The following is a 27653-nucleotide window of genomic DNA, read 5'->3' on the forward strand; positions in this document are numbered from 1 at the left end:
CTAACAAAAGCAGAGGAGGTGTTTCGGAGCTCAGTTCTCACAGAAAATCAGTGGGAGTTGTGTGCCTGGCCTTCTGTGACGTGTTTGTATATCCACCAGGTGACATGCTGCATCTTTAGGCACGCTTTGAAACCATGTTGTCAATCACTGATGATGACGGAGCGTAGAATTCAAAGTCCACTGAGTACTTTGAAGTTTCAGTGTAGGACATATCTGAACTGCCTTTTGTTGTCTTTCAGGAGCAGACTCCCTTAACAACAAGTCATATGGAGACCATGGGAATTGCCTTTCTGCTGTGTTTGCATCTCTACTCTGCCAGATTTTTTTGCCTTCTCCCTCACTGTGATCCTGTTTTATTTCTTCTGTTTTTATCTGTTTGGGGAGATACAATTTGATATTTACTAAATAGCCATATCTGTCTTGAGGATTTCTGGAAATGTCAATTAGGAAAGCAGGCTTTTCTATTTTCCATGGAAGACTAAATACTTAGAGGATGACTGCCAGTCATGTGTTCAGCTTAAAAAGGCTTATAAAAGTAATGCAGAAAGGAATTTCTCTTTTTGCAATGAACCTGCAAGGCAGTTGTCTCCAGCTGTATTCCTGCATTGACTCTTCACTACATTCTCTTTTAGCTTATTATGTATCTCTCTGAGGCTATATCACATGATGCTCAAGGCTAGAATGCACCATCAGGCTATCTAGTTTGACATTTTGTTGTCAGAGGCTCCTATATTTCAGCTGGGCACCTTTTCAGCTGATGTGTATTTTTCATTAAGTAAACAATCATCTTCTGCAGACACCAGGGAAAGCAATATCCACCCTGTGCTGTGGTAGTTTATCACTCTTAGTGTTAAGAACATGTACCTCATTTTCAGTCTGGATTCGGTTAGCTTCAGATCCCAGTCATTCATTCTTGTTTATCTGTCCCTACTATGTTAAAGGGAGCTATTGTAGATCTTTTTTTTTTTTTTTCTGCAAAGGTACTTAGTATCCACAATAACAAAACCACCTCTTACTGAAGAGATAAATAGAATACTTTATTCTTCTATGTAAAAAAAAAAAAAAAAAAAAAAAATCCTTTCTTTGTAAATAACCCAAGTGACTTTTTTTGGTTCTTTTTCCAGTTTGGACATGCAACTTCCTGTCTCTTCAGTGCCTTACAGACAGATGATGTGTGGCCCTGGTCAGTGTCCCCTGTTACAAGGTTTATAACTTCATGTCTGTATGAAAAAGTATCAACCTCCATTTCCCATTCACCTTGTCAGTTTTAAAGCTACCTTCCAAATGTAAATGCAAGTGGCAATATAACATGAGGCAGTAGGGAATTGAACCCTGAGGTTAGAAAGACTATATTTGGGTGTCACAAGAGAACATAAATCTGAGTAATGGGATAAAATTAAGCAAGGGAAAATTTAGGCAGACTGGAATGAAATACTTCTTAACTGTGAGATCTATGAGGCTGTAGAATAATCTTCTGTGGGAATTGATGGAGGCCTAGTTACTTCAGACATTTAGAACTAAACTGGTCAAAGCACTCGAAGATATTCTGTAAAGAATTATCCTGCATTGCCAGAAGGAAGGATTAGATGACCTAGTAGGTCATTTCCATCTCCACTTTCTGTGATTTTGTTGTACAAAACCCCACAAACAGGAAATTGTTATCAAAGTCAAGAGATGCTCCTAGACCCTTTTTTTGTAAGAGAAAAAAGAGTAAATTACATCACTTGCCGGTAACTGCAGAAATCCTAATCCAACATTTCTGTGGGTTAGTAAACACTACCAGTGCTGATGGCTACATGCATAGTTTGCGAAAGCAGAAGCATCTACTAATGAAAAAATGCCAGGAAACTGCAAATGAATTATGAAAAGGATCCAGGAGAAGAGCAGTAGGAAAGGAAAAATCAAAATGGGCTCGACATGCATAATAGGGTCATGAGCAAATTATTAGTTAGGAATGGATTGGCCTGTACTAGAGGAGATGAAACCTGAAGCGGCAGTCATCCATCAGGGAAAACTAGGTGGTTTTTATAGGCTTTGGTGTATGGGCATTGATTCATATAATGATATTAACAATTGGAATCATAATTAAAATGAAATCAGAGCCAGGGACTTTGCTAAGAGTTGTACAAACCCACAACAAGCCAAACCTCTGCAGAAATGTATAAGTGGATGAACAGTCTAGCAGAGAAAGCTGCCAAAGGAATATTGGTAAGAAACACCCTAGAGAAGGATCACACAGTTCTAAGGTCCTTAAGCTCCTCCTTTGTTTTATGTGTCTGCTTTAACTTGGTTTGTTCCTAAAACTGCTCTCAACTCATAACACACTGTGTTTCCTTAATTATTGCTCTTATACATTCGTCTGCATGAGGAATCACAAAGCAACCATTGCTTATTATTTCCATTGCTTAATTTTTACATTTGTTTCTTCTCCTAATCTTTCTAGATCTATCTGCAAATAAACACGACCTATAGGTTCCTGTTCTGGGTTCGGCTGGGACAGAGAAGGTAGTTTTCTTCATAGCAGCCTGTATGATGCTCTGGCTTGGATTTGTTACTCAGACGTTGTCAACAAACCAGGGTTTTGGCTATTGCTGAACAGTGCTTGCACAGCTTTAGAGCTTTCTCTTTTTCCCACTCTGTCTACCCCTACTGGCTGCTGGAAAAAGGTTGGGAGAGGACACAGCTGGGACAGCCGAACCAAATCAGCCAGATATGTATTCCGTACCATATAATGCCATGCTTAGCAATAAAAATTGAGAGTAGAGGAAGACCAAGGGAAGGGTGTCCTCTGCTTCAACTGGCTGAGCATTTGTCTGCTTGGCAGGATGGTGAGCGATTACATCATTCGTTTTTCTCCTCTTTATTTTATTTAAGCTTTGTCTCAACCCATGAGTTTTCTCACTTTTGCTCTTGCTGTTCTCCTCCCTGCTGTGTTGATAGGGAGGAATGAATGAGTGGCTGTGTGGGTGTTTAGCAGCTGTCCAGGGCCAACTCAATATAATGGCTTTTCATCATTAAAAAAAAAAAGGTAGAAGACCAGTCAGATGGGGTTCTACCACTCAAAACTCCTACATTCTACTTATTGTAGCGGCCATTCTGAAAACAGGTCTTGTCAATCCAAAATGCATCATAACACTTATATGTGCACTCCAGTTCCTAAGTGATTCAGTTTTTACCTTTTCCTCACACTTTGTCTAATAAGCCACAAGAAAATTTGTGAATAAACGTGTTTCATTTTCTGTATGTGACTTATCTCTTTCAAAATACCTTAGGCTCTCTTGTTCTGGATTCACAATTCCATTTTTTCTTGTAAGCAGCCTAAATTGTGACAGCCTCTACATCTCACTGGCTGTTGCAGATCTTACACTGTGGCCTCCTCCAAAAACACACATCACACATCATCCTTCCGTCTGCTGACATCTGTCGTGTGGTGTCTCTCACATAAGGGAACATGAGACACACCACAGTGTCCAAGCTGGGCTGCTTAAAGCTGTCAGACACTCAGCTGGAAATACACTCCTGGCAGTGGGCAGGGCAGAGTGAGGAGTTTCAAACCCTGCTCTTGAGAGGCAACAGAGGTGTCTTCCTACAAATGTGTGCAAGTACAGCACATTTGCTCATCAGAAGAAAATGAGGATCGACATTTGTATCCTCAATGAAACATTCAATCCATTGCAGTTAGATCAGCCCAAAGCTTTTCAGGCAGTGTGGTATGCATCTTCTTCTCTAGATCAGTGGGTTAGCCAAGAATGTTTTTTTCCTGATTATAACTTATGTCATAAGGTGTATTTTAATTTTTACTTCTCTGTCAGTACTGAAAGTATTTACATTGCAAAATTATTCTGAGAATAGTGTCACATTTAGATGACATTCTAACATATTTTAGACATGAAAGCAATAGGATAAGCAGCATGGGGAGGTAAGTAGTAGGTTCATCATTACTTCAGCAAACTCTTTTTAAATAGGTACATTTGAAATCAAACAACAAAAAACCCTCAGGCATATGGATTGAAAGAAAAAGATAAATTGCCACCAGGTGTCAGTAGTGGTTCTTTTATGGTCATAGAAGGCTTAATATCAAGACTGAAAAGGTAGACGCTGACGCCAAGTCACAAAATTAAATGCATTTTTAAATTGTTGTTCAGACCAGGAATTTAAAAATGATCGAAGGAATTTCTCTTCCTGCCTGTATAGAGGCCAATAACAAAAAATATACTATTGGTGTATAAATTGGTCTTTTCCCTTCATTTCCTGTAAAATCATTGTGGGTTTGTTTTCAAATTACAAGGACTGTCCTTTAAAGAAAATATATCTGTGGTCAACCCATGCAAAAAGTTGCTGGGAGCTGGTCAGTCATGTTCGCTCTTGTCTGATCACCTCCACTCTGCTCTACCTACTACTAACATTCTTCCTCCAAGGTATGATTAAAGACAGATTTTCTTGCTGTCTTGATCTCACTGGGTAACGGAGTAGCAAGAAAAACCTGGTTATCCCAGTTCTGTGGCGGTCTTAAGGTACTGTTTTAAACTTTTATATCCAAGATTAACTTTTAGTTTGCTTTTTTCATGACTGCAGAGCGACTTCACGTGGTTGTTACAGTGAGATAATTAAAATGCACCTCAGCGTCTGTAACTTTAAGCCCCCAGAGACTTTTCGTATTCAGGAGACAAAGATTTACTGTGGTATCTAAAGAGAGACATCACCACTCCCCTCTCCTGCTAACACTGCCTGAAACATACGACACGGTATCATGCATCAGAGATATATCGTTGCCATATGAATATGTTTATCAACAATCTGGATGAAAGGATCAAGTACCCCTCAGTCAATTTGTGGACAATACCAAGTTGGGCAGGAGTGTTGATCTGCTGGAGGGCAGGAAAGTTCTGCAGAGGGATTTAGGTAGGCTGGATTGATGGGTGAAGGCCAACTGTATGAAGTTTAACAACACAGAGTGCCAGGTCCTGCACCTGGGTCAAAACAACCCCATGCAGTGCTACAGGCTGTTGGAAGAGTGGCTGGAAAACTGACTGGCAGAAAAGCATGTGGGGACATTGGTTGACAGCCAGCTGAACATGAGCCAGCAGTGTGGCCAGGGGACTAGGGAAACGATTGTCCCTCTGTACTCGGCATTGCTGAGGCCATACCTTGAAACCTCTGTTCAGCTTTGGGCCCCTCACTTCAAGGAAGTGGTTGAGGTACTGGAGTGTGTCCAGAGAAGAGAGACAGAGCTGGTGAAGGGTCTAGAGCACAAACCTAACGAGGAGTGGCTGAGGGAGCTGGGGTTGTTTAGCTTGGAGAAGAGGAGGCTCAGGGAAGACCTTATTGCGCTCTGAAACTACCAATAAGGAAATTGCAGTGAGGCAAGTGTTGGTCTCTTCTCCCAGATATCAGGTAATAGGACAGGAGAGAATGGCCTCAAGCTGTGCCAGGGGAGGTTTCGATTGGATATTGTGAAAAATTTCTTCACTGAAAAGGGGGTCAAACCCTGGAGCTGGCTGCCCAGGGAAATGGTTGAGTCGCCAGCTCTGAAGGTACTTAAAAGATATTCAAATGTGTAGGGATATCATTTAGTGGTATGTGCAAGCACTGCAAGCGAATTCCTTTATTTATGGAGCAGCCCCAATGCTCCTTTGTAGGGGCCCGTACGCTCTGTTGGGAACATGCATATACCAACACGACAGAATGGAAGGGATCGTGCTTCCTGATCTGGGACAAGTAGATCTGCGCACCAGAACGGCTCAAGGAGGTACTTAAGTGTGGTGGTATTAAAACATTTGTCACTGAGGTCAGAACTGAGGGATTCTTGAACACAGGTCCAGCTGATAAGACTTTATGATTTTAGCAGAACTATTTTCTTCCTAGATATCAGCTGCATTGTCTGATGTCTCTGGTTTATCACTAGGGAAATAGTGAAAGTGTACAAAAATTTGGGATCTTTAATCCAGCTAGCATTGGTTTAGCTTTCAGAAGATATGTATAAGCAGAAGATAAATATGTGGACAACTGACCTGGATTACATGTCTCTACCTGAATTTCCCTGTATGGAAAGTGGAGAAAAAGACACTGACTACCTTTCTAAAGCAGTTATAAGATTTGTTATCAAAAAAATCCAGGAATAACAGGAAGATCAATAATGACAGTTGAAACAGAATTTTAGGTAGGAAATAGTGTCATGATCCAGGCTGATATTTTTATTGCTTTATAAACTCATTTTACCTATGTGATTTGTTTTGAGAACCAAAACAAAGTGAGAAAGGAGTTTGCAACAATCAAGGACAATGTCTGGTGTGAATATCATTTCTAGGAAAGCTGATACAAGAAGGAGCAGAGAAGCTCCAGACTCTGGGAAAGGGATGATCAGGAAAAAAAATCTGCATGCAAATGATGAGTGCCTGAAAACACCAATCTCTGTGTATTAATTTTCATGGAGGGTTGGACACCAAAGATTTAACAGAGAAGGTCCCTTTTCTCAGTCAGATTGCAGACTGGAGCCCCCTGGGCTGATACATCCCAAGCACCAGGACGACCTTTGGGAGAGCCTGGCAAAGGCTTATATCTGCTGAGGTCTAGCAAGCCCCTTAATGGGGATTTGGAGATGCAGCTCCTTCTTTATCCAGAGTAGCACTGCCTAGATTGCTGTAAAAGGTTTTGAAGTCTGCCTATACCAGACCCTTGTGTCTGATGATTATGTTTGTTTAAGTTAGACCTCTGAATTTGTAACAATGGAATTATCTATTTTTCAGGACAATTAACACAATGCTTTTGTACAAGCTGAAGGTCACAGGATTAATGTGGTTTTATCTACAATGCACTTTTAAAAGCTAATTAAGAATCATTCAGTTTGCTCTGTACTGAAGACTGAGAACATTTCATATTAGATGAGTCTTGATCCTCTGCAGCAGCAGAAAGAGAGGAGGGGAGAGAGAGAGAGAGAAAAATGGAGGGAGAGAGAATTGGAGAAAGAGTGAGCTGGCATGCAAATAAACAGATATATCACAGGGATGCACTTAATGAAGAGCAATAAAAAATCCTCCATTCTGGTAACAGTAGAGATAAAATTGTCTCTTGGACCAAAGGACCAATCTGAAATATTAATCTGCAAATATATTCAGTATTTGCAATTACAAGCATTCCTTGTTAGAGCAAAAAAGATGGAGAGTAATATAGAGATGTGCTTCTCTCAGAACATTATTTTAGAGATGCTTGTACTGCTTAGTGCTTACAGAGCATCTCCTCCTCTCTCAAGCCTGACAGCCTGTACATAACACCATTCCTCTATGGGCAATGCCTGGTTAATGGGCCTCCAGCTGGAGGTGAGTCTATTGGGAGAAAGTATGCAAGGGTGTGGACCAGAGCTGGGACTTGGGTGCCAGGAGGACCTTGGAGCAGAAGGAGCTGCTCAGTGGTATGGGGATGGTTGTTGGTGGCAGTGAGAAGCCAGCTTGCCCTGAAAACACCCCAGCTTCATGGATTGCAAAGGTCAGGGGAAGCAAAATGAGACAAAATCAGAGACATTCAGAGGTAATGCAAGAGTTTGAAAATCAGGCGAGGAGTTTATTTTCAATGCAGTGGCCTCTGCCTAGCCTTTTAAAGGGAAAAGGTAAGAAAATTAGAAGCTGTTCTTTTCTTTTGGATGCTTATCTAGTCTGCTGATTCAAATGCTCAGAGGTTGATTTTCTGTGTCTGTTCAAATTATGTAAACACTATCAGACATCAAGGTGCCTCATTTCAAAACTGGGCTATGCACTACTATTCTGTTGATCAAATATGGCAATTATTTCAGGGATAACAATAGGTGCTGCCAATCAAAGGTAGAAAGTGCACATGCATTCAAAGAGCAAGCTGAAAGAGGAATAACAGCAATATGTGTAGCTAGAATATACTATGGTTTACCATCCTCTCACACAAAGGCTAGTAAACTCCAAAAATGCAGTAACTTACAGAGCTAATAAAAGGGACAGAAATGTGCAGATATTTCGGTGTGTCTAATTTGTGTCTTTCTAGCATTGGTGGGATGACTCACTGGATTTAGCAACTGCTTGTGAAGATGAACATATTAATAACTTTATACCGCAGCTCTGCCATAAAATGTAATCTTTTACAATTCTGTATTCTCAAGTGAAATACAAGCTTAGAACCAGAATAAAATTACAAAAGATATTTGAAATGTAAGCTTATGTTCTTTTTAAATCTGTGTTTATACATTAAAATAAGCAACTTAACTAGAAAAGAATATCTCCTTTCATCCCCATCCCTTCCCCAGTGTGTACAACTCCCTACTACAAAAGACATATTTAAATATGGGGCTACCAGGATAGTTGTCCAAGGTAATCTGTGTATTTGCATATTTTGGCAAACATAAATTGCCATTTTTCTTCCCATCCTTAAATGCTTGAATAGGAAAGCTTATGCAGACCACATATGATTCAGTGGCAAAGAAACCAGTTGCTTACTGAAATTTGCATCTGTAACCCACAATATTAGTAAACAATGGGATATAGATCCTTTCAGCTTTTGATAACATTCAACAGATTTAAATAATTAGAAAACAGAGCACAAGGTTTGCCTTGAGGACATAGTAAATATAGCCCTGAATATTTACATCCTGTTTTGAACATTTCTCCATGGCTTTAGGCATTACACTAATCTACAGAAAGGTTAATCTGAGTACCTGAGGGCTTGTAGAAGGTTATATAGAAAGTGAAAGATAAAGCATGAATTGGAATCAGTGTTTCTAGGTATTCAGATGGTGACCAACCACTAGACTGAGCATTTTGTTTCTCCTTGATTTTATTGAGACAGGCTGTGTTACTTACTGGAGACACTTTTGCATTTCTGCATTAAACATACTTGCAAATTTACTGAAATAATGGGGAAGAAAAATTACAACATTTTTAGTGTAGATAAAACCCAATTGTTAATTTCTAATCTTATTGAAATATTTATAATTTTATGCATGAAACTATCAATTAGTTTTAGGATATTCCCTAACTTTAACTTTTAAAAAAATCCTTTTCTGGGCATGAATAAAAATTCAGGAAGAAAACCATCTATTTTCTCCCACATTTAGTGATTTGATAAGGTGATGTTTCTATTTATTACTTAAAATGATCTGTATTTGTAAAATAATTAATGGAAAAATATATGCTCTCCACTCAGTCTTTGCCATGTAGCCTTTGAAATTAGTTATGCTCTTGATAGATTTAGTGTATGAGTGAAAGCAGTGCTTCTAATGTAAAAGTCCCAAGTTCATAGAACAGAAAATTATACGTATGATATACACAGATATGAATACACAGATATTAATATAATATAATATAATATAATAATATAAAAAATTCAGAGATATATATCTAGATATAAATATACTGTGATACATCTGTATCTATCTATCTATCTATCGATATCTCCACTTGGATTCTTAAATAATAATGAACTACATGCACCCTTATTTCGAATACTTAAAACTTGAAAGTGCTTACACTAAATAGTGAAATATCACTGCAAAGAAAGTCAGAGTTCAATTTCTTACCTGCTTTTTTAATTTCAGGGACAGCTGTCTTCTCATGAACTTTCTCCTTTTTTCCTGTTTCTTCTAAGATTTAATTAAAGAGAGTAATTTGATATGCTGGAACTCTTAATCATACACTCAAATATGCAGTCAACCAAGTCCTGGTGGGCACATACTGAAAAAAATGTGACTTATTTGGGAGTTCAGATTATTCCTTATAGCACTTGCACCCAACTAGCCACAGAGGAATCAGCTGAAAATGAAAATTAATCAGTATGCATCAACTATGGATGATTTGGGCCCTTAATAATTCATCAAAAGTTGGGCAAGAATCATCAGTGCATGAATGTGGCACCTTTTAACTTAAGTTCCAGTAGCAATGAGACCATTAAAAAATAATGGATGACTTAAATATTTTGCATGAAGCAACACCTTAGTGGATTTTAGATGCTTTCTGGGAATGAATGATCAAAATATTATTTAGATGGATATGATGACTTTGCAGTTTGGTCACTGTAAATTTCAATTGTGATTCTATAAAATAAATAGATCTACCCCACCTTCAGAAACTGATATACCATGAATTGAGTGATATCTTCCATGAGTTTTGTGTATTGCAGTATAACTATGTCCTGTTATATATGGACTCCATTAAATTATTTAAAAAGCCCATAGAAGGCCACCAAACAGGACATTTAATTTGTCAGAAAATGAGTTTAGAAAATATTGGATACCGAATACATTAGACATTAGATACTGAAGAAGTGGAAACATGCAAATAGTGACTAAGCAACTAAGGACAATACAGCTGTAAGCACAGGATTAACCTAACAGAAAACAATGGGAAATGAGCCAGAGTGTGAGTAAAAGCTGAATGAGGCCACTAAGAAATGCTTCCAAACCATACCTTTCATCTTAGTTTCAGTCGTAATCTTCTTTTCATCACTCTTTTTCTTCTCCTCTTTTCTCTCTAAAAATAGAAATTTAAGTTCAGCTGGCTACTTTTACATAGAAACACACAAACAAACATGTATGTAAGTATGTATGTATGTATATATTTGGGGTGGGGAATCTACTATCTGCAATATGTTCAAGATTTGATAAGATGGTCACTTATTACCAGCAGCTCAGAAATACAGCATAGTACTCAGAGAGTGAATGTGGTGCTAAGGATAAAACTGGAACAAGCCTGCACACCAGATTATTACTTAAGTACTCATTCAAGAAATTATGCCCATCAACCTGGTGTAATTAAGAGTTTCTTGTGGTGACTCAATAGCCATGCACCGTTCTGCTTCTTTTGTAAAACCTGATTGAATGACAGCAATACTTAATGTGGTGCCTTGGAACAAGAATAGAATGCCATGAAAAGCCTGAAGATACAATATACCTTCATAACACTTTTTATGAATTGAATCTTTGAAGCTGTCATTACAGGACTTCTGTTATTCATGGGGAGTTGTTGTTAAAGCATCAGCTACAAAACAACATGAAATCATTTCAAAAGCATCTGCCTCTATTTTGGCAATTATTTGGGCAACAGCAGAAATAAGGAGAATATTTTTTTTCTTTTTTAAAGCAAGCTACAATAATTAAATTACTTATTTAATGAGTGTTTTGAATGAGAAAATTGAGAGTTCAGTAGAGGATATGAGAAAGTTATAATTTTTACTTTTCCTTTTTTTGATGGGGAAGAATACAAGAGTACAAGAATAGCTAATCTAAGCGCTTTTTTAATCGCTCATCCAGGAAAAGCCAAATTTGTTACCTTCAGTTTGTGCTGCATGGCTTTGGGTATTGATATAGTTAGTAGAACTATAGTTTTCTTTTTGTGATCATTTACTGGTACAAATGTGGATAAGAAACCAAGTTTTATTATCTTACAGAAGATAGAACCATAAGCACTTAAACAAGAGTCTTTTCTTTAACTGAAACATATTTAAGGTATAGGAATATTTTCAAATCCAAGAAGCAAATATACTCCTGTCCCTTGCATAAAACTAACATGAAGATGAAGGAAAAATAAAAAACCCAAACTTACTTTTCCCTTCTCTAGGTACCACAGTAGACTTTTCTTCTGCATGGAAAAATAAATACAAACAGGGGGGAAAAAATTAAAATTCGTACAGCATTTTACCTAAACCAAAAAAATATGCATGTTTAATTTTTGAAAAATTGAAAAATTGCTGGGTTTTAGAGTACCTGAATTCCATCGTCTGTCCATGTTGATTTCACAAATAAAGTTATTTTGCCTATCATGGAGGCAATGTATTTATCAATATTCAGCATCTCCTCAAATGATACTCCTGCTGATTTTCTGATAATTGGTTTTAGCATTAAGCATAATATAGATGTACTCCACTTCTTTTTTTTTTTAAACAGATTTGTTCAATATATTTCCCTTGTTATTGTCTTCACTTGCATTCTACAGAATGTTTCTCTCAGAGTTTTGTGTGCTTAATTCTTTCTGCTGAAACCCTGAGCACACTACACTCCAAGCTACAAATTTCTTTATGTTGTGAGCGTGCTTTGTGATACTCAGGTTTCTTAGGTGTATGTAGAGCATCAGAGTAGTGCTCATCCTCCACTAACTTGTTTGGAGTTTAATATTCTTGTATACTTTAAAATTCTTGTTATCCTCTCTCTCTCTCTGATACACTGCTCCAGACACTTTTCTAAGGACTGTGGATGTCTCCTCAAAATGGAAGTCTCTTCAGCTTCAGATTTCACACAGGTGTTCCACAGTTCTACTTTCCAGTGCCACTTATGACTTTCCAGTGGATTATTTCCACATGTAATGTAGATTTCCACTAATTTCTAATATGTGGTTTAATTATTTGCTTACTCTGCCTGAATTAACCAAGACTGTTAAACATACCAAGTGGTCAGTTACTGACAGAAAACAGCTTCCTTCTGTCTTCCTTCCATGAGCCTTTACTTGTAGTAACTAGAAGCTGAAGTGCTGCTGGTACTTCTGTAATATCCATTTTTTTGCTGAGTGCCTCAGTTCTGGTGAGTTAAATTGATTTTTTTGCTTTCTTACATTTCTGGTTCTAGGTGATGTAGAAGAATAATTTCTAAGCCCAAGGTCCTTACAACAAGATTCTCTTTAATCCAAGAGCATTTCTGCCTTTGAACTTGTAGCATTTTGCATGCCTCTGGGGCTCAGAAAAAACACATGAAATCTGCCTTAAGTTGCATAGCAAGGTTTGGAGCCATATGTGTCTTGAAAGCCACAAGCCGAGGCATGGAGCTTTGAGAAGTGAAGTTTTGTATGAAAGATGTACAGGAAGTAGCAGGAACTTTTACTGCCAATAACCCAAGCAAAGATGATGGCATCCCTGGCTGCAGACTCTTCATTGCCAAGTCATTCCACCAATTAATCCCACTGACATAATTTTCTTTCATCAAGCTCTCAAGTTGCATTATTCAGAGTTTCCAGGAAGCTCTGAGATGTCTACATTTGTTATGAAATTTCTGGGGGATGATTACATAGACGTATTAAAGGACTGTGGCCCCTATTTCCCAATTACCCTGCCTAGTGCAAGATAAACCCTCTTGGTCAAGTCCGAGAAAAACAGTCACTGAGCTTCCATTCACATCTCAGCTGCATCTGGCCCAATTGTTGCCCCTCACAGCTACAGCTGCGAGAAATTTGTGTAAATGAGAACGATGGGCTTGGTAAAGGGGTATTATGGAAAGAGCAATTTCTGACTTAAGGAAGTAATCCCATTTCTTGAATAAATTTATTTCCTCTCAATTTGAGCAGCTCACATTTAGAATGTTGCATATTAAATGTATGTTTAACCCCAGCAAAACTTGTAATTTCTGAAGCAGTAAATGTAGTGGGCTTTCTGCAGATATACACACAGCTAAACTAAGAGGCAGAGCAAATAATTAAATAGGAGCTTAGGCAGGTTTTTTTGCACTGTAAAATATGAACCCCATCTGTTAATTGAAAGCACTTATTTTTTTAGTTAGGAACAGTTACAGAACTACAAAAGGCCGTGGATCAACTGCATAAAGAGGCATCATAATATGCACAAATTGTGGGTTACACAAGGAAACACAAAGTGCTTTTGATGATTCAGTGTTGACCACAATATGAAAATCAAGCACAATTAACTATTGAACAAGCTATTGTTATTGCTACTCTTTCTTGATAATGTAATTAACAGTATTTTTTCACCAGTAACACTAGTCCTGAGCCACATTTCATGAACAGTGTAAGACATACGAGTACAGAAAACCCCACCTTTTAAATCCCTAAATACATTTACAAGAATGAAATATGGATATATGCAGCTGGAACAGTACATAACAGAATCAGTCAGCAGGGCAAACAATGGACTTTTCATTTAGTCAAGTTTTTTATCTGTAGACTCTATACAGAAGTTGAGCTTTATGTAGTATGAGAAGGAGTCTAGTGAGCATGAGAATTGTGAATTAAAGCAGTGATGTACTACTGAATGGGACATTCAGGTAAAAAACTATTCCTGAGTGAAAAATAAAAAGCAGCAGCATAGAATAATTTTCTTGGGAGGTGGCTGGATTGAAGAGAACAGCCCTTGAAGCAAAGAAACCTCTGAGATGGAATTGTTTTTTAATAAGGGGTGAAGGACTGAGAATGGTGGAAATCCAAGTAAGATTCAACAAAGACCAAGAAAGGGGTGTTTCAATCTGAATTTCCTTTACCCATTTTGACAATGTCTTCATGTTATTCTCATTGGAGGGCAGCTAATTCTTGGACAATGGTGGGAGGGGAGATAACAGAAACATGCTAACAATGCAGCACTTGAAATCAGGCCTGGTAAGACCAGTGTGCTACTCTGCCAGTGCTGAGTGGAATCTAAATTTAGGGATGCACATGAGTTACCGGGCATACTGTCACAGGAATGCTGCACAGGAACTGGAAGAAGAAGGTGCTCTAAGAGTTTCTTTACCATATTGCTCCAGATGGTTCATGTGATTATGGAAAGTCTGATTCTGGAAGGAATTGTCAGCTCAACCCATCCCCTCTGAGAAACTGAGGTAAGCAGGGAAGCAAAAGAGAGCCACAGACTCTTTCTGGTGGAGCGGCATGCATGTAACAAACACTAACTAGTGGGACTGAATGCCAGAATTTTGGAGATGTTTTGGTTCACATAAGCTTTCTAAAGTTCAAATACTTATACAAGGCTTATCTGCATTTATCTGAAACCCTATTGTCAGGAAATCTCAGGAAGAAAGCTCCTGTGAGAAACTTCAGATGTTGCCTGACTTAGTGAAATACTGCAACAGCTTTTCTTGCCTAGAGATTCTTGTCCTGGCAGAACTAAGGAGAGGCAGAGATATGTGTATACCCACTGACACACAAAACAAAACAAAACAAACATTAATCTAGCTTTTCCTGAGAAACCATAATTCAAACTGAACACATACTTCATTCCAGATAGATCTTCATTTTTCTCCAAGCAGCTCTGTACAACTTATGCTGTCACTGGCATAATTTTAAAAGGCCATTAAAAAAAAACCCCAAACTGTATTTTTAAAATTTTATTTACTTATTAATTTTGAAGGGATTACATTTCATCTTTGTTTTACTTGGTGACTGAAAGCCTTTCCCTGCTGATCTGAGTAAAAATTTTGCTGTTGATTTCAGTGGGAGTTGGGTATTCTTTAAAATATTAAAATAATATTTTGCATTTCAGTTTTTGATGATATTTTTTTTCTTTGCCCGTTGCTTAGAGTGAAGCCTGACAAAGACTGGTCAGTTGCACTTTTGATTCTAAACAAGTTAACACCCATTCACAAAATATGGTCCCCTTAGGGTTACAAAGCTTTTGAAGAAATGAAAAAACAATGCAAGGAGATATTTCTGCTTAGTTTAGGATGCCATGGAAACTCATACTTTTAAGATTAAATCTAAATTTCAAGTGAAGATTGACCGTAGTTGTCTCTTTGAAAGAAATCTGTTTCTGCGGTAAGATAGTCCTTGTTGGTCTGGTTATTTTCTCTATGAGAAATAATTCTATCTTGATTCAGCCAAGATACTGAAAGGCCAAGAAAGATCAAAGAAACCTAAATAGTATTAATTTAAAGTTCCAAATGTTCTTAGAATTGCTTCTTTTCACACACAAACACATATACATGCACGCACACATGCACACACATGCTCTCTGCAACTTACAGGTGAGTGCTTAGGCCAAAATGAAGTGCATTTTTTTGCAAAGCTCTGTTTAAGTGACACCACCTTTTTCCTTGCAGAATAATGAAATACAATTTGTTTTCATATTGGGCAAGTGAAAGACTATTGGGGCACCTAGATCATTGGAGATATAGCACACCCTGAAGTCCTAGGCAATCTCTCCAGCTCGACTTTACTTTTTGAAATTGGTTTACTGTTTTCAAATCCCAATCTGAAACACTATTTGGAAGCTGTGAAGATTGCTTATGGAGATATTTTTGAGGTCTGCAGAATCTGTGCAATAGAAATATCATGCTTGAAATTCCGAATGCTTTCATGTGACCTACATAAGTGTTTCTTATTTCTTCCTGTAGTGATTGTAGGCTCCTTTTTCATGGCTCTATTGCATCAAGCACCAGAACTCCTTGTTAATAGCATGGGCCATATGTTGCTCTCACTAAACAGCACAGTGCAGAGCAAAGGAATAAAAATACAAGTGCAATGAAGCCAGAGTACACACACCAAGGAGAAAAAGACAGACCAGCTTCCATAACAAGACCAGCAACAGAAACGCCACTGGACAATGGCCAATGGCAAATATGACGCAAATATGATTATGATGAATACTTAAATTCCCAGGGGAGCACTGAGTTCTTATGGTACAACCTTTACTAGTGAGAGCCAAATCAACACAGGTAAGGCAGCTTGACTAGCCTTCTCCCTCCTTGTTACTGGCATTCCTACTAGACAACAGGAATCAACTTCATCACCAATTGTGTTACCAGTGCTGGGAAGGGTTTGGCTGGTGCTTTTTATGGGGCATGCTTTTGAGCAAGAATGTCTGAACTTAAATAATGGGATGATGAGGTTATGCAGGATATCCTTTGTAAAAGTTTCCTCTTTCTTTCCAAAGAAACATGGAAGCTCTGCCTTTGAAAGCCCAGAGAATCTTAATCCAAGTAAGTATTTTCCATTTGCAGCAACAGTATTTTGCACTTGCAACATAGGCAAAACGTTATTGCTTTTCTGTAATTTTTAAAAAGCACTATGAAAAGTTAAAATAATCTTCAGAGCTATTTGTTTGCGTTTTATTGGGTAGACTTTGGTGAATATTTATTCAAATGCATACTCTCATATTCTAAATTGTATTATTATTATAAATTATGAGAAAATATAATAATATGTCTAATCAAAATATACGTATCTTTACGCATATTTTTTTCTTACACTCTAGTAAGCTTTTTGTTAATGTCTGTTTAACATTTTTGTATTTTATGATAGAATAAAAGTAGCACAGAAGAGCCTCATGTCATTAAGGAAAATGTCAAGGTCTTTCTGAAACAGTGAAGATTTAGGGTTTTTTCATCGTTGCTAAATCATTAGAATTTACTGCTTAAATGTCTAATTTAAATCATTAAATAGCTCACTTTGAAACCCTGTTCATATTATTTCAAAGGTTTTACTGTCTTCAGTACAGACTCATGGAGATATAAGGCCCGTATTTCTCAAAAAACCTTGTTATGTTGTATACAGCAATGCTTTAAAGCCAACTATTAACTAGCTTTTAACTAGGTCTATTAACCTAGATTAAACCCAACCCACTGTATTATGATATTTCTAATAGGAATATTTTTCTTTTTTTCTGCTTTTATTCTCCCTTGGATTAAAATTTATCAGAAAAATGGATTTTCATCCACAATTCATGTCAGTATTATTAAGGAGTTTCTAAATTGGGAGTAAATTTTCAATATTGTGCCTTTTTTAAAGGGTTTCTGTTGTATCTTGAATCATAGTCTCTCACTGGAAGGATTTTTTTAAGGGTAATTGATTCTACAGTATAGAAGAAAAACTGAGGTTTTTTATAGAACAATCTGTGTACAGAAGGGAAGGCAGACATTGACAGACTGTACAGAAGCAGATTGATTTGTACAAGATTTATACACTGCTGTACATCAAGGGAGCTTTGTCAAAATTTGTATTTACTTTAGCAATTTAGATATTCTTGGTTATATCCCCTAATGTTATATTCATGAAGAGAGGTATAGACTAGAAATTCTTCTTGAGACAGTCAGATAGTGTACATTCTATATAGCAACATAGATGCAGTTGCCAATTTAGCCTCCGCAGGAGTTTTGGGGGAAGTTAAACACATTTCACAGCAACTCACTTTATTGTATTCTGCAAAATTTGTAATTAGAGGATTCAGTGACCTAGATAAAATACTTTTTTTCCTCATAGATCCTCTGAAGATGCTGCAGAGATTTTTTTTTTCCTCTTTTTTTTTTGCCTCATTTAATGTCAAAGATACCATCAAGATGGCAAGGACCAGCCAGTATACTTCAGTCAAGGAAGGGGGATATGTCAGAGCTTGTCACAATTCATCAACAGATCAGAATTGTTATGGTGATGACTCTTCCATGGTAAATGCTCTCCCACTCAAAGATACAGGAACAGATTTCTAGGACAATATAACTTGGAAAATCATATTCAGATGCAAAGCTGTTCAAATGTTTTTGTGATAACAGTACTCTTCAAAGTGGTAAAAAGCCTATGTCTCTTTGAGATCTTATATGACATGCATTAAGATTCCTTCCACCAGGAGAAGGATTTTGATACAGGCTTCTCACAAAGGTGCTGTGTTCTTGTAAGAAGGCAAAGACATGCTATTCTGGAACAATTAACATGAAGCTTAACTGATAACTAGCTAAGCCTCTGATCTTAGTTTTGACACTTGTTTAACTGCAGCATCTTCCTGAGTTACCCTGACATGTCAGGCAACATGGGAGGACTATTAGAAAGGAAAGACCTTTTCCTGTGAATGTGGAAATGGAGGAAGGTTAAAGCTGTGTGAGCTGAGCAAAAAAATCAAGACCTAAGAGAGAGAATCACAGAGAATCAGTGTACACTGCAGAGAAGTTTTGGGATGTCAGTGAATAACAAAATACAAGAAATTCAGGGTTAAAAGAGGTGTGAAGACTACAACCAAGAAAGAAGAAGGATATTAAAGTCAAAGTTCAGATAGCCATGGAGAACTGATCTGTTCAAATTACTGGCGACAACAGTATCCTGACATGGCAGCTTCAGTGTCAGCCAATCTGAGAGCACTGCTTCCAAGTACTTGTGAAAGCTCCAGAAAAAGATAAGATAAAGAATTTAAAATTAGTTCTTTTACTTAGTAGTTTACCAAACAAGGTTTCCAAGTTTGAAATACAAGTAGATGTTTTATATCAATGTCTTTGTCTTCAAAAATTCCTTTATGCTTGTTCACTGTCCTTTTCTTCTTGTTCACTGTTACAGGATCCTATATTTTGTTTTATTATTCTCTTCTGTTGGTGATCTGAAAATTCAAACTCTTCATTGAAGTTTGAAGGTAAGATCTTTGAAAAGAGCCAACCAACCATGAAATAGGAGAGGAATCATCTGTTCTTTTTCTTTCTGACCAGATGAGTACAAAGCATTTTGGTTTTTGACAAGGAGATAGATGAAAATTTCAACTCATACACACACTTCAATGCAATTTATTGAGTGCTATTAGAATATAGTGTACAAATTGGGGCTGTCTTAAATAATCACCCCTTTTCCAAAAGATTTACACTGGAGCTGAACAAAGGAAAAATGGCAATGACAATGAAAGAAAGTTTGAGATTTAATACATAAGAACAATATGCTTGTTTTCTAAGGCCTCAGGAATTCAGCAGAGCATAATTTCTACAGGGCACTGGATAACATCCAGGAAAAGCATTCTATTTGAAGGTATCAAATAATCTAAAAATTTTAGAGATATGTGGCACATACACACCACTCTTTCCACCTTATCAGAAAACAAGAATGGTCCAAGATTACCTAAGGCAGCAGTGGCAAAATAGAATGATACTGAAAACATGTCAATCTAGAAAAAGAGTAAGATCCTTTCAGCCCTCACCAGCTGCATGATTATGTATATAATGTCTGAATATCACTGAGTTGCAAAGCCTAGGGTGTAAGTAAATTGGTTTCATACATTTTCTGCGTGATAAATGTTCTGTTACTTCCTACACTTTTACCATTTTAAAAAAAAGCTGGTTTCTTCTGTCAAAGGTGGAGCCAGTCTTTGATGTTATATAAAGTATATTTTTCAATTTAAAAATGCTTCTATTTGTTCTCTATGCTGACAACTTATGATACTATCTTCAAATATATTTATTAGAAGAATCTTTTGTTTCAATCTGTTCCTTCTCCTGATCAGTGATATTTAGTGATGTACCAGTCATAAAGGTACCTAAACACTAAGAAGTCACATGCAGATGTCTCTTCAGCTATTTCAAAGACTTAAATTTGTCTGCCTACTCCTCTTTTTCCCTTCTGACATTGTGCCAAATATTCTCATAAATTACTTTTTTTCTTTCCCCTATGTCTGAAATAAAGCTTCAGGGTTTACGGTTCCTCAAGGCACTGTGGCATATTTTCTCATATATGGAAAACACAGAATAGCACAACAAAACAGCTTTTCACAGTAATGTTTTACAAGTAATTCTGCCTTCTTAATTTCCTCCAAATCTCTTGTGTGAAAGGTATTGTATCCTAGTGACTGGCCTTGAGCCTTAAAGGGAATTTAGTTATATGGTTCTGAGCAGATAATTTCCCCCCAATTTGTTTGCCAAATGGGTGTCTAATTTACATTCCCAATTACCTGAATTGCATGCATAAATGAGCTAATGAAACACACAAATGTGTAACTGGTCATAAATAGTCATTTCTATGTGCAATTGCAGTAATTGTACGCTCCTCATGATTTTGAAAATCAAGAACTAATGTTAATTTGATGCTAGTTCATCTTGTATAACAGTTATATTTAAAGATTAAGTTTATCACTCAGCAAATGTGGCAGCCTTGTTCTATTATGTCTTTTTTCCATTATGGTTAATTGACGGATAACAGAGTTTAACACTGAAGGGACTTCTTCCTGCTGATAAGCAGGGTTCAAACATTTCCCTAAAATAAGCAGGACTGCAAATCTATTTATGTACTATACTGAGTCACAATAACCACAATTTTATACTCCTTTAAACAATGCATTTAAAAAGAAAAATTCATTTGAGGTAACAAGATTTTGGGGAAAGAGATAATAAGTCACATAACTATTTTTATCCACATGTTCTGATTCACAATAATCACATTACAGAAATATTTAATTAATGTAACACTTTGTTTCAGTCATGGGTCCGGCCAAAACCTGGGTCTCATTTTATGTTTTCAAATGCAGGAAATCTTGTTACTTATTCTGCTGCCACCCAATCTGTTTTTCTCTTAGACTGCAATTGCTTTCTGGATAACATAAAACTAAGAGCTCTATGAGAGAGATTAACAAGTGCCATGGTGCAACTGAAGGTCTCAAGTATCATTTGAGCACTACTACATAATTTTACAAAAAGACTCAGGTGTTTTGTACTATTAAATTGTATGATGCAAAGACCAAGAATGTATATTGCAGTAGTAGTTCTAAGTCATTGGACATAGTTAATTTTAAAATTAAAATGCTTACTTCAACCACTTTACTGTAATGATTAGAATATAAACAATATAATTCAATTTCAGGGATTATGTTTTAATCTTCTGAAGGTAAGATCTGACTTTGTATTTCTCTTTCAGCGGTTTTAACAATAGCAACAGGGTTGATAAATGCAGAGCCAGAAATTATTGCAAATAATGCACAGAAACATTACTGAATAACAATAGGTGAAAGACTAATCCAAAGTATATTAAGAGGATAATGTTGATCATGTTTATAGTTAGATAGCAAGTTATGGCTGAATGCCATTCAAAGCATTTTACAGATTAGGCCTCAATCCTGTAATCTGTTTCACTCAGGAAATCCCCCAAGCCATCTGTGAGACTACTATAAGGAACGTTTAGGTCCTGTCATGTGTATGTCAGTGTGTCATTCCTGTCCCAGGCCTAGTAATGTGATCACTTTTTTAATATATATTATATTTACCAAAAAAACCCCCAAAAAATCCATTAGAACAGAGAGTCAAGTTAATGAGTAGAAGCCAATAAAGGCGATAAAACTCAAACTTGCCTTCAATAGCTGCTGGTTTCTTTCTTGGACTGTGTTCCAGAAGAAGACGAGGTGGTACCAATTCCTTATGTCCTGCACCTAAGTATACAGGTTAAGAAGCATAGAAAATGGATTCACCAACAGGCTGAGCAGTTTCACTGGGAGCCTGAGCTCCCTTCAAAATTTCTCATGTTAAAAATATTACACTGTGCATAAAAGAAAATATCTTTCAGATACCACAAGAAGGAAATATATTTCTCAACAAATAGAGTAATTTATTTTTAAGAGTCACATGTGAAATCAATGAAGTCCAAGTAACTCAAATATATGCTGAAATGCTACAGTTCTCTTTTTCTTCCTTAGACTCAAAAGAGAAGAATAATACTCTGATAATAAGGTTACATATTCATGATGCCTCTTCTACAACAAAGTCTTATTTTCTTCTGTCAAACAAATGATCTTTAGTTGCTCCCTCAAGTCCACTTATTATGAACTCCTGGAAACACCAGTAAAAATTATGATGTTTCTCATCCTTAAGGATTATTCTTAATTAGCCGATACCAACCAGGTCATGCATTGTAAACACTGATGAGGTTCTGATTCCAGCTGCTGACTGAAACACCTCTGCTGTCTCAGTGTGTTCAACTGGGACTTTCTGTACTGTTTTAGCCTATGTGCAGATACCATACTTTGTAAAAAACATTTTTCATTTCATTTCTCCAAAGATTCACAAATATATTTAATGTACTCTTATGTTACTTATGCTTATTTTCTAGTTTATGACATATTTACAGTCTCCTTATTTCCTTTTAAGTTATTTCACTGACATTTAGTCTCAGTAATTATCCTGTCATTGTCATTTGGAAAGTGCAATTTTTTGTGACCTGAGAAATAAAATTAAGTAGTTATGTACACTATTGATTCAGTCCTATGCACCAGCATACATTCACTGCACCAGAGTCCACATGCAAACAGACTGTTAAATCTCAGCTCCAGCTTCACATCAGAAACTCAAAGGCATGCCTCATGCTTGGTGATAGGCTCAGAAGAGAAATTAAGATTTTGTTGGACCTTGGAAACTGCAGCATCTTACTTACCCCTCTCATTTTGCAAAGGTGTGTATACTCATGGGGAATGCATGAGAAAAACATCATCTTGAAGATAGCAGTGGGATTTGAGTATCGTGGTCTTAATGTTATTGCATCTCATCAGCATATGTACAATTGCAGGCACGTAATTTGGAAGCATGTGGTTCAGTTCATCCAATAATTTGTATAAAATATCACACACACAGCTGCTCAAACTTGACGTGTGCCTGAGCCACTGATAAAATATTAACACGTTGATAAAACCAATGTATTGAAAGTGCTTTGCAACAAATAGTAATAATTTTACATTTTCCACATATTTCCTGTCTTGGCAATAAACCCAAGTGCATATTTACCAATCTCATCACAGAATAACTATAGCCTTAAAATGAATGTTAGGCAAACTTCAGGAATCAAGATGTTTAGCCATGATTTTCCAAACACTTTATGTCTAAAAAAAAAATAATCTTGAAGTTGAAAACTGAACTAATGAGCTGCTGATTACCTTTGCTGCCAGCCAGAATAGAAAAGTTAAATTCATAACCTCTGTCAGCATATGGAAACTTCATAGATTGAATTTCTAGTTCAGAATGAAGCAAAAATCAACATAACAATTGATGAAGAACAGGTATTCTTCTACATTTGATCAAAGTCCTAGACTAAAGATTAGTTATTTATTTTTCCATTTCTTTTTTTTTCTTTCCAAAAGGAAAAAAAAAAGTGATAATTTTTATAACTTGGATTAATTGTTTTGTGTGAAAGAGGATAAAGGGCAGTGGCTCAGAATGTTGAGTAGATGAATAATGAAGAAGGATAGTCAATAATTTGGGCTACAGTGTGGCATCTACAGTATGGGGCAATGATCTAACTCCTCTAGGTCAAATTGTAGGCTGCCCCCATTATCTTCCTGTTCTTTGCTGTGGCAGCAGTTTTCTAATGATTGCACCAGTGTGCTCATAATGCCAGTATGATACCACTTATTGCTAATGACTTGTCAAGTTCTATTTTATAGCTTTACAAGTTTTAAGCAAATCATTTATTTCATGCAAATTGACCACATGATCCGATATGAGAGTGTTTTAAGCCAGAAAAGCTTAAGCTTCACAGATCAAAAACTTTCCCTTAGGCCAAAATGCTTGTTCTGAGCAGGTTCCCATGCACTCTGATAAAAGGCTTCTTTAATGTTTCCATGTCTTATTAAACGTCTCTCTATTCACTTTGATGGGAATGCAAAGGACAGTAGATGAATAAATATTTTATCCATTCTTTTGATGAAATATGTTAAAGGGGATAACCTAAGTTAAATTTCTTTTCCTTTTTCTCTCCTCTTTAAATTATAAAGCACAAGTGGTTTTCTGTAGTACAGACAACTGATAAATAGAAATGAGGAATTGGCTTCAACAGATCAGACCTTTAGGATTAATGATATCTACTATCTTGACTCTAGCAGTGGCCAGTTGGACACATATACATGATGTAAATGAGAGGAAGGCAGGATGTTTTTAATGCTCCCAGTGGACAATCAGATTAGACCATGAATCACGAGAAGTTATTATCCTGATTACCACTATTATTACTGGACATACACTTATCTCACAGCTTTGAAAGTGCTCTATAAAAAACACTGCATGTTATTTGCTTCTCATTTCAAATGTAGCCTTCATTTTTCTATTATGAGATAAACCACTAAGATTCATTTAAGGTGCTTTTTTTTAAAAAAAAAATTAGTTTGGATTTCTCCAAAAGATGTAATTGCAAGCACAAGAATGTGCATGCATTTCTATGCCAATCTGTCCCTAGAGTTGATCCACAACATTTTCATGTGTAACCTGTCCATGCAGTTGTGCTATAGGTATCTCCTTCATATATATTGTAAACAGCTGACAACAAATTACATCTGACGAAAACTGAAAGAGTGAAATATTTTGGATTTAAGATCATGGGAATGCTCTCACCAGGAGAAAAAGTGTCACATTAAGACATGAGTACCTTCCTCCACTGCCTGAGAGGAAAGAAATAGGCTGCAAGGATGAGTAGAAGGTTTAGGACCCTAACTAGGTACCATGAATTCTTCATTGAAAATCAGGTACAGTCCTCAAGCTCTGGGAAACTTCTGTCATCAGTGTTTATTAAATTGCTTGAGATGTCTTGAAGAAATTAATTCTGACATGGTTTATTGATATTTTAGATTCTTTTATTGCATGATAAGGAATACAAGACAAACTTTAATTACCTTACTTTCCTCAATCTAGGGAATGTCTTTCTATATGTGTCAAAAATGTTCATGTTTGCATATTGTGCATAAATTGATTTCTTATGAGAATATCAAATTATGCGAGTTTTCTTTATTCCCTGATCTTCTGAATTCAATTTGTCTGCAGTGGCCTTAATAAAGTGTCTAAATATATCTTTGTAGACAAAAAGATAAAATACTTGTAAAATTATTATTACTATTATTATTATTATTCAGGCATTTCAGACTGGTGAATATTCCAATTGGGTATGGAGAGAAATAATGCCATCACAGAGTGCAACATGTGGAAATACCATTCCTGTGACTGTTCATTTCCTCATATCCATATACCAGTTACTTGAACAGCAGGAATCCTATGGTACAACAGCACCAACACTTTGTTAAAGTCTCTCAGTGCAGCAAAATGTCTTCAGATAAATCTCATTCTGCTCAGATGTGACATCATTCTCTAGTGATAGTAAAAATAACTCAAATAAAGTAAGTGTCCTTTCAGAGTAATTTGTTATGAAAAGTAAATTCCAATCAAATGTTTAATGAATGTTGGAACAAGACATGGATCAGCAGAATGAGGCAAGACTGCCAAATATGCTTTTAGAGGACTGAAAACATAATGGAGTCCAGCCATTTTGCCCAGGCTTCCAGTTTTGATGGTAAGTTTCTACAAGTTAAAGGTGAGTCTCTTCCCAGCTTTCAGTCATTACTCTCCAGACATTAGGCTGTGACCGTTCTGGGGAAGGGTTTCTTTGCTTGCTACGTGTGCATGAAAAACCTTGAGCAAACTGTTTTTCGTTAAGAAAGAACAGCTGAGGATCAAGAGGTGAGATTGTGTAACTGTACTGTACAATGCAAATGCTCTTTTTCTGGGATGCATTACTTAAATAAAATACTGATGCCCCATATAGGTATTCTTTCCTGAGGAACACACTGTGACAACAAGGATTTCATGCACACTGGCAAATAAATTGTTCCTAGGAACATTACTGGGCTCTGGAATTCAGACATACATATTCTGCAACATATTTTTGGATAGCCTCTGACAACTCTGACTTGTGTCAAGCAGCAGTGTTGCAAAAAATTCATTAGCTCCGTTCAGGAATTGGCAGGGGCCAGTGACCACCCCCAATAGATAGCTGAGATACAGTCAGCCCATTTTGAGCTCGAAGAAGTGTACTGGATGTGGATGTCTCTATGAGAAAAAAAAATCACCTTCAGAGAGAGAGCAGATGAGTTGAGTTTGATTTAGTAATCTAGATGTGGCCACAAGTCTTAACAGTGAGAACAAAATTATGTCAGATGGGAAAAAATAGTCTAAACAGGGTTTTAATGACCTATTTGGAACTGAATTTTTGACAGGGGAAGATGGAATTAATGGATAGTAAAATGAGGTTTTTATGAAAGTATATTTTAGTAGCCAACATATATTTAAGTTTTTAAATTGCTCTCAGGATGTGGCTCTTTATTAAATGGTTAATTGCCCAACATAGAGTAAAACTCTGATTTTGCATAAGGTTGATGATATTACTTAAGAAAAACCTATGCTACAATATATGCAGTGATTACCAGTAGCAATGCAATCTTTTAAATTTTAGCATTATGTCACACTGACTGTCAGCCAGTTTCTTTCACGATGCATAAGAAGAAAAGGAGAGATTACATGGATAATGCCAAATCTATCTATGTTCCACTATATGCATGTATTTAAAATCCATTAACAATATCACAAATAATTCTGGAACTCTATATAGAGTCTAATTTATGAGTAAAACACATTATTGTGAGATGTTCCCTCAACGCACAGGCAATGAAACCAGGCCTGTACAAATAACTTAACACCCTTGGGAGGCTGTACATTGACTAAGCTGAAAACAAGGACCAGTAGGTTAAAAGTGAGGGTGTAGGAAGGAAGGATGCAGATTGGTATTCTAAATGCTCTTTTGAAAGGGAGTAAGGGGAAGGATTAAATTTCTCATCTCAAGGCACCAAACAAAAAGTAGCAGCAACTTGATAGCCTTCTATTTTTAATACATAGAGGTTTGAGTTCACCCTTTGTATTTGATGATAGATTCCTGCATATGTTTTTACGTCGTAATAATATAATACATGCTATATATATGTGAAGGCATGAGCATATAAATATGTATTGATATTTGTTTAGAATGAATCATAGAAAGGTTAGGGTTGGAAGGGACCTTGAAGATCATTCTAATTGCTGCCACGGTTTAGTGATGTTTCTGAACAGAAAATTCTTGATTTGGTAATTAAACAGGTGTGAGAACCATTGGTACAGACTCCTGGAGGTTGTATGAAAATCAGTTGCTGTTTTTTCACTCAGACGCCAAATCCAATTAAAATCACAGCTGGGAATTTGTTTGATATATTTTTTCTTTTCCTGTGGTTTGTATCTCATACAATGTAAGTGTGCATAACAAGTGTACAAATGACGCAGGCAAAAGAGGCGTGGGTAGAACTATACGTGTTTTTTTTGTTTGGTTGGTTGGTTTTTTTAACTTAAAGTGGATGCTATGGGTCCAGAAATGCATGCAAAGTATTTTAGCTGCATGGCATGACAGAGCTTGCAGTTTAATCTATTTACA

At 36.7% G+C, this 27653-nt stretch overlaps 1 protein-coding gene and 1 long non-coding RNA gene across 2 annotated transcripts in view; both read right to left on the minus strand.

Annotated features, from left to right (window-relative positions):
- Window positions 1-9595, minus strand: part of LOC116440654 — a 36597-nt gene extending 27002 nt beyond the window's left edge. Inside the window, exon 1 of the long non-coding RNA XR_004238720.1 lies at window positions 9536-9595. This is a non-coding gene — a long non-coding RNA (uncharacterized LOC116440654). The remainder of the gene's footprint in view (window positions 1-9535) is intronic.
- A 741-nt stretch (window positions 9596-10336) lies between these two features.
- The window catches only part of TRDN (triadin), a 106972-nt gene continuing 89655 nt past the window's right edge, over window positions 10337-27653 (minus strand). Inside the window, exons 13-16 of the mRNA XM_032103878.1 lie at window positions 21739-21816; window positions 11556-11591; window positions 10422-10484; window positions 10337-10341 (exon numbers count right to left, since the gene is read on the minus strand). Of these exons, the coding sequence (XP_031959769.1) occupies window positions 10337-10341; window positions 10422-10484; window positions 11556-11591; window positions 21739-21816 (182 nt within the window). The remainder of the gene's footprint in view (window positions 10342-10421; window positions 10485-11555; window positions 11592-21738; window positions 21817-27653) is intronic.

This window comes from Corvus moneduloides, chromosome 3, assembly GCF_009650955.1.
Source record: "Corvus moneduloides isolate bCorMon1 chromosome 3, bCorMon1.pri, whole genome shotgun sequence".
Lineage (NCBI taxonomy): Eukaryota > Metazoa > Chordata > Aves > Passeriformes > Corvidae > Corvus > Corvus moneduloides.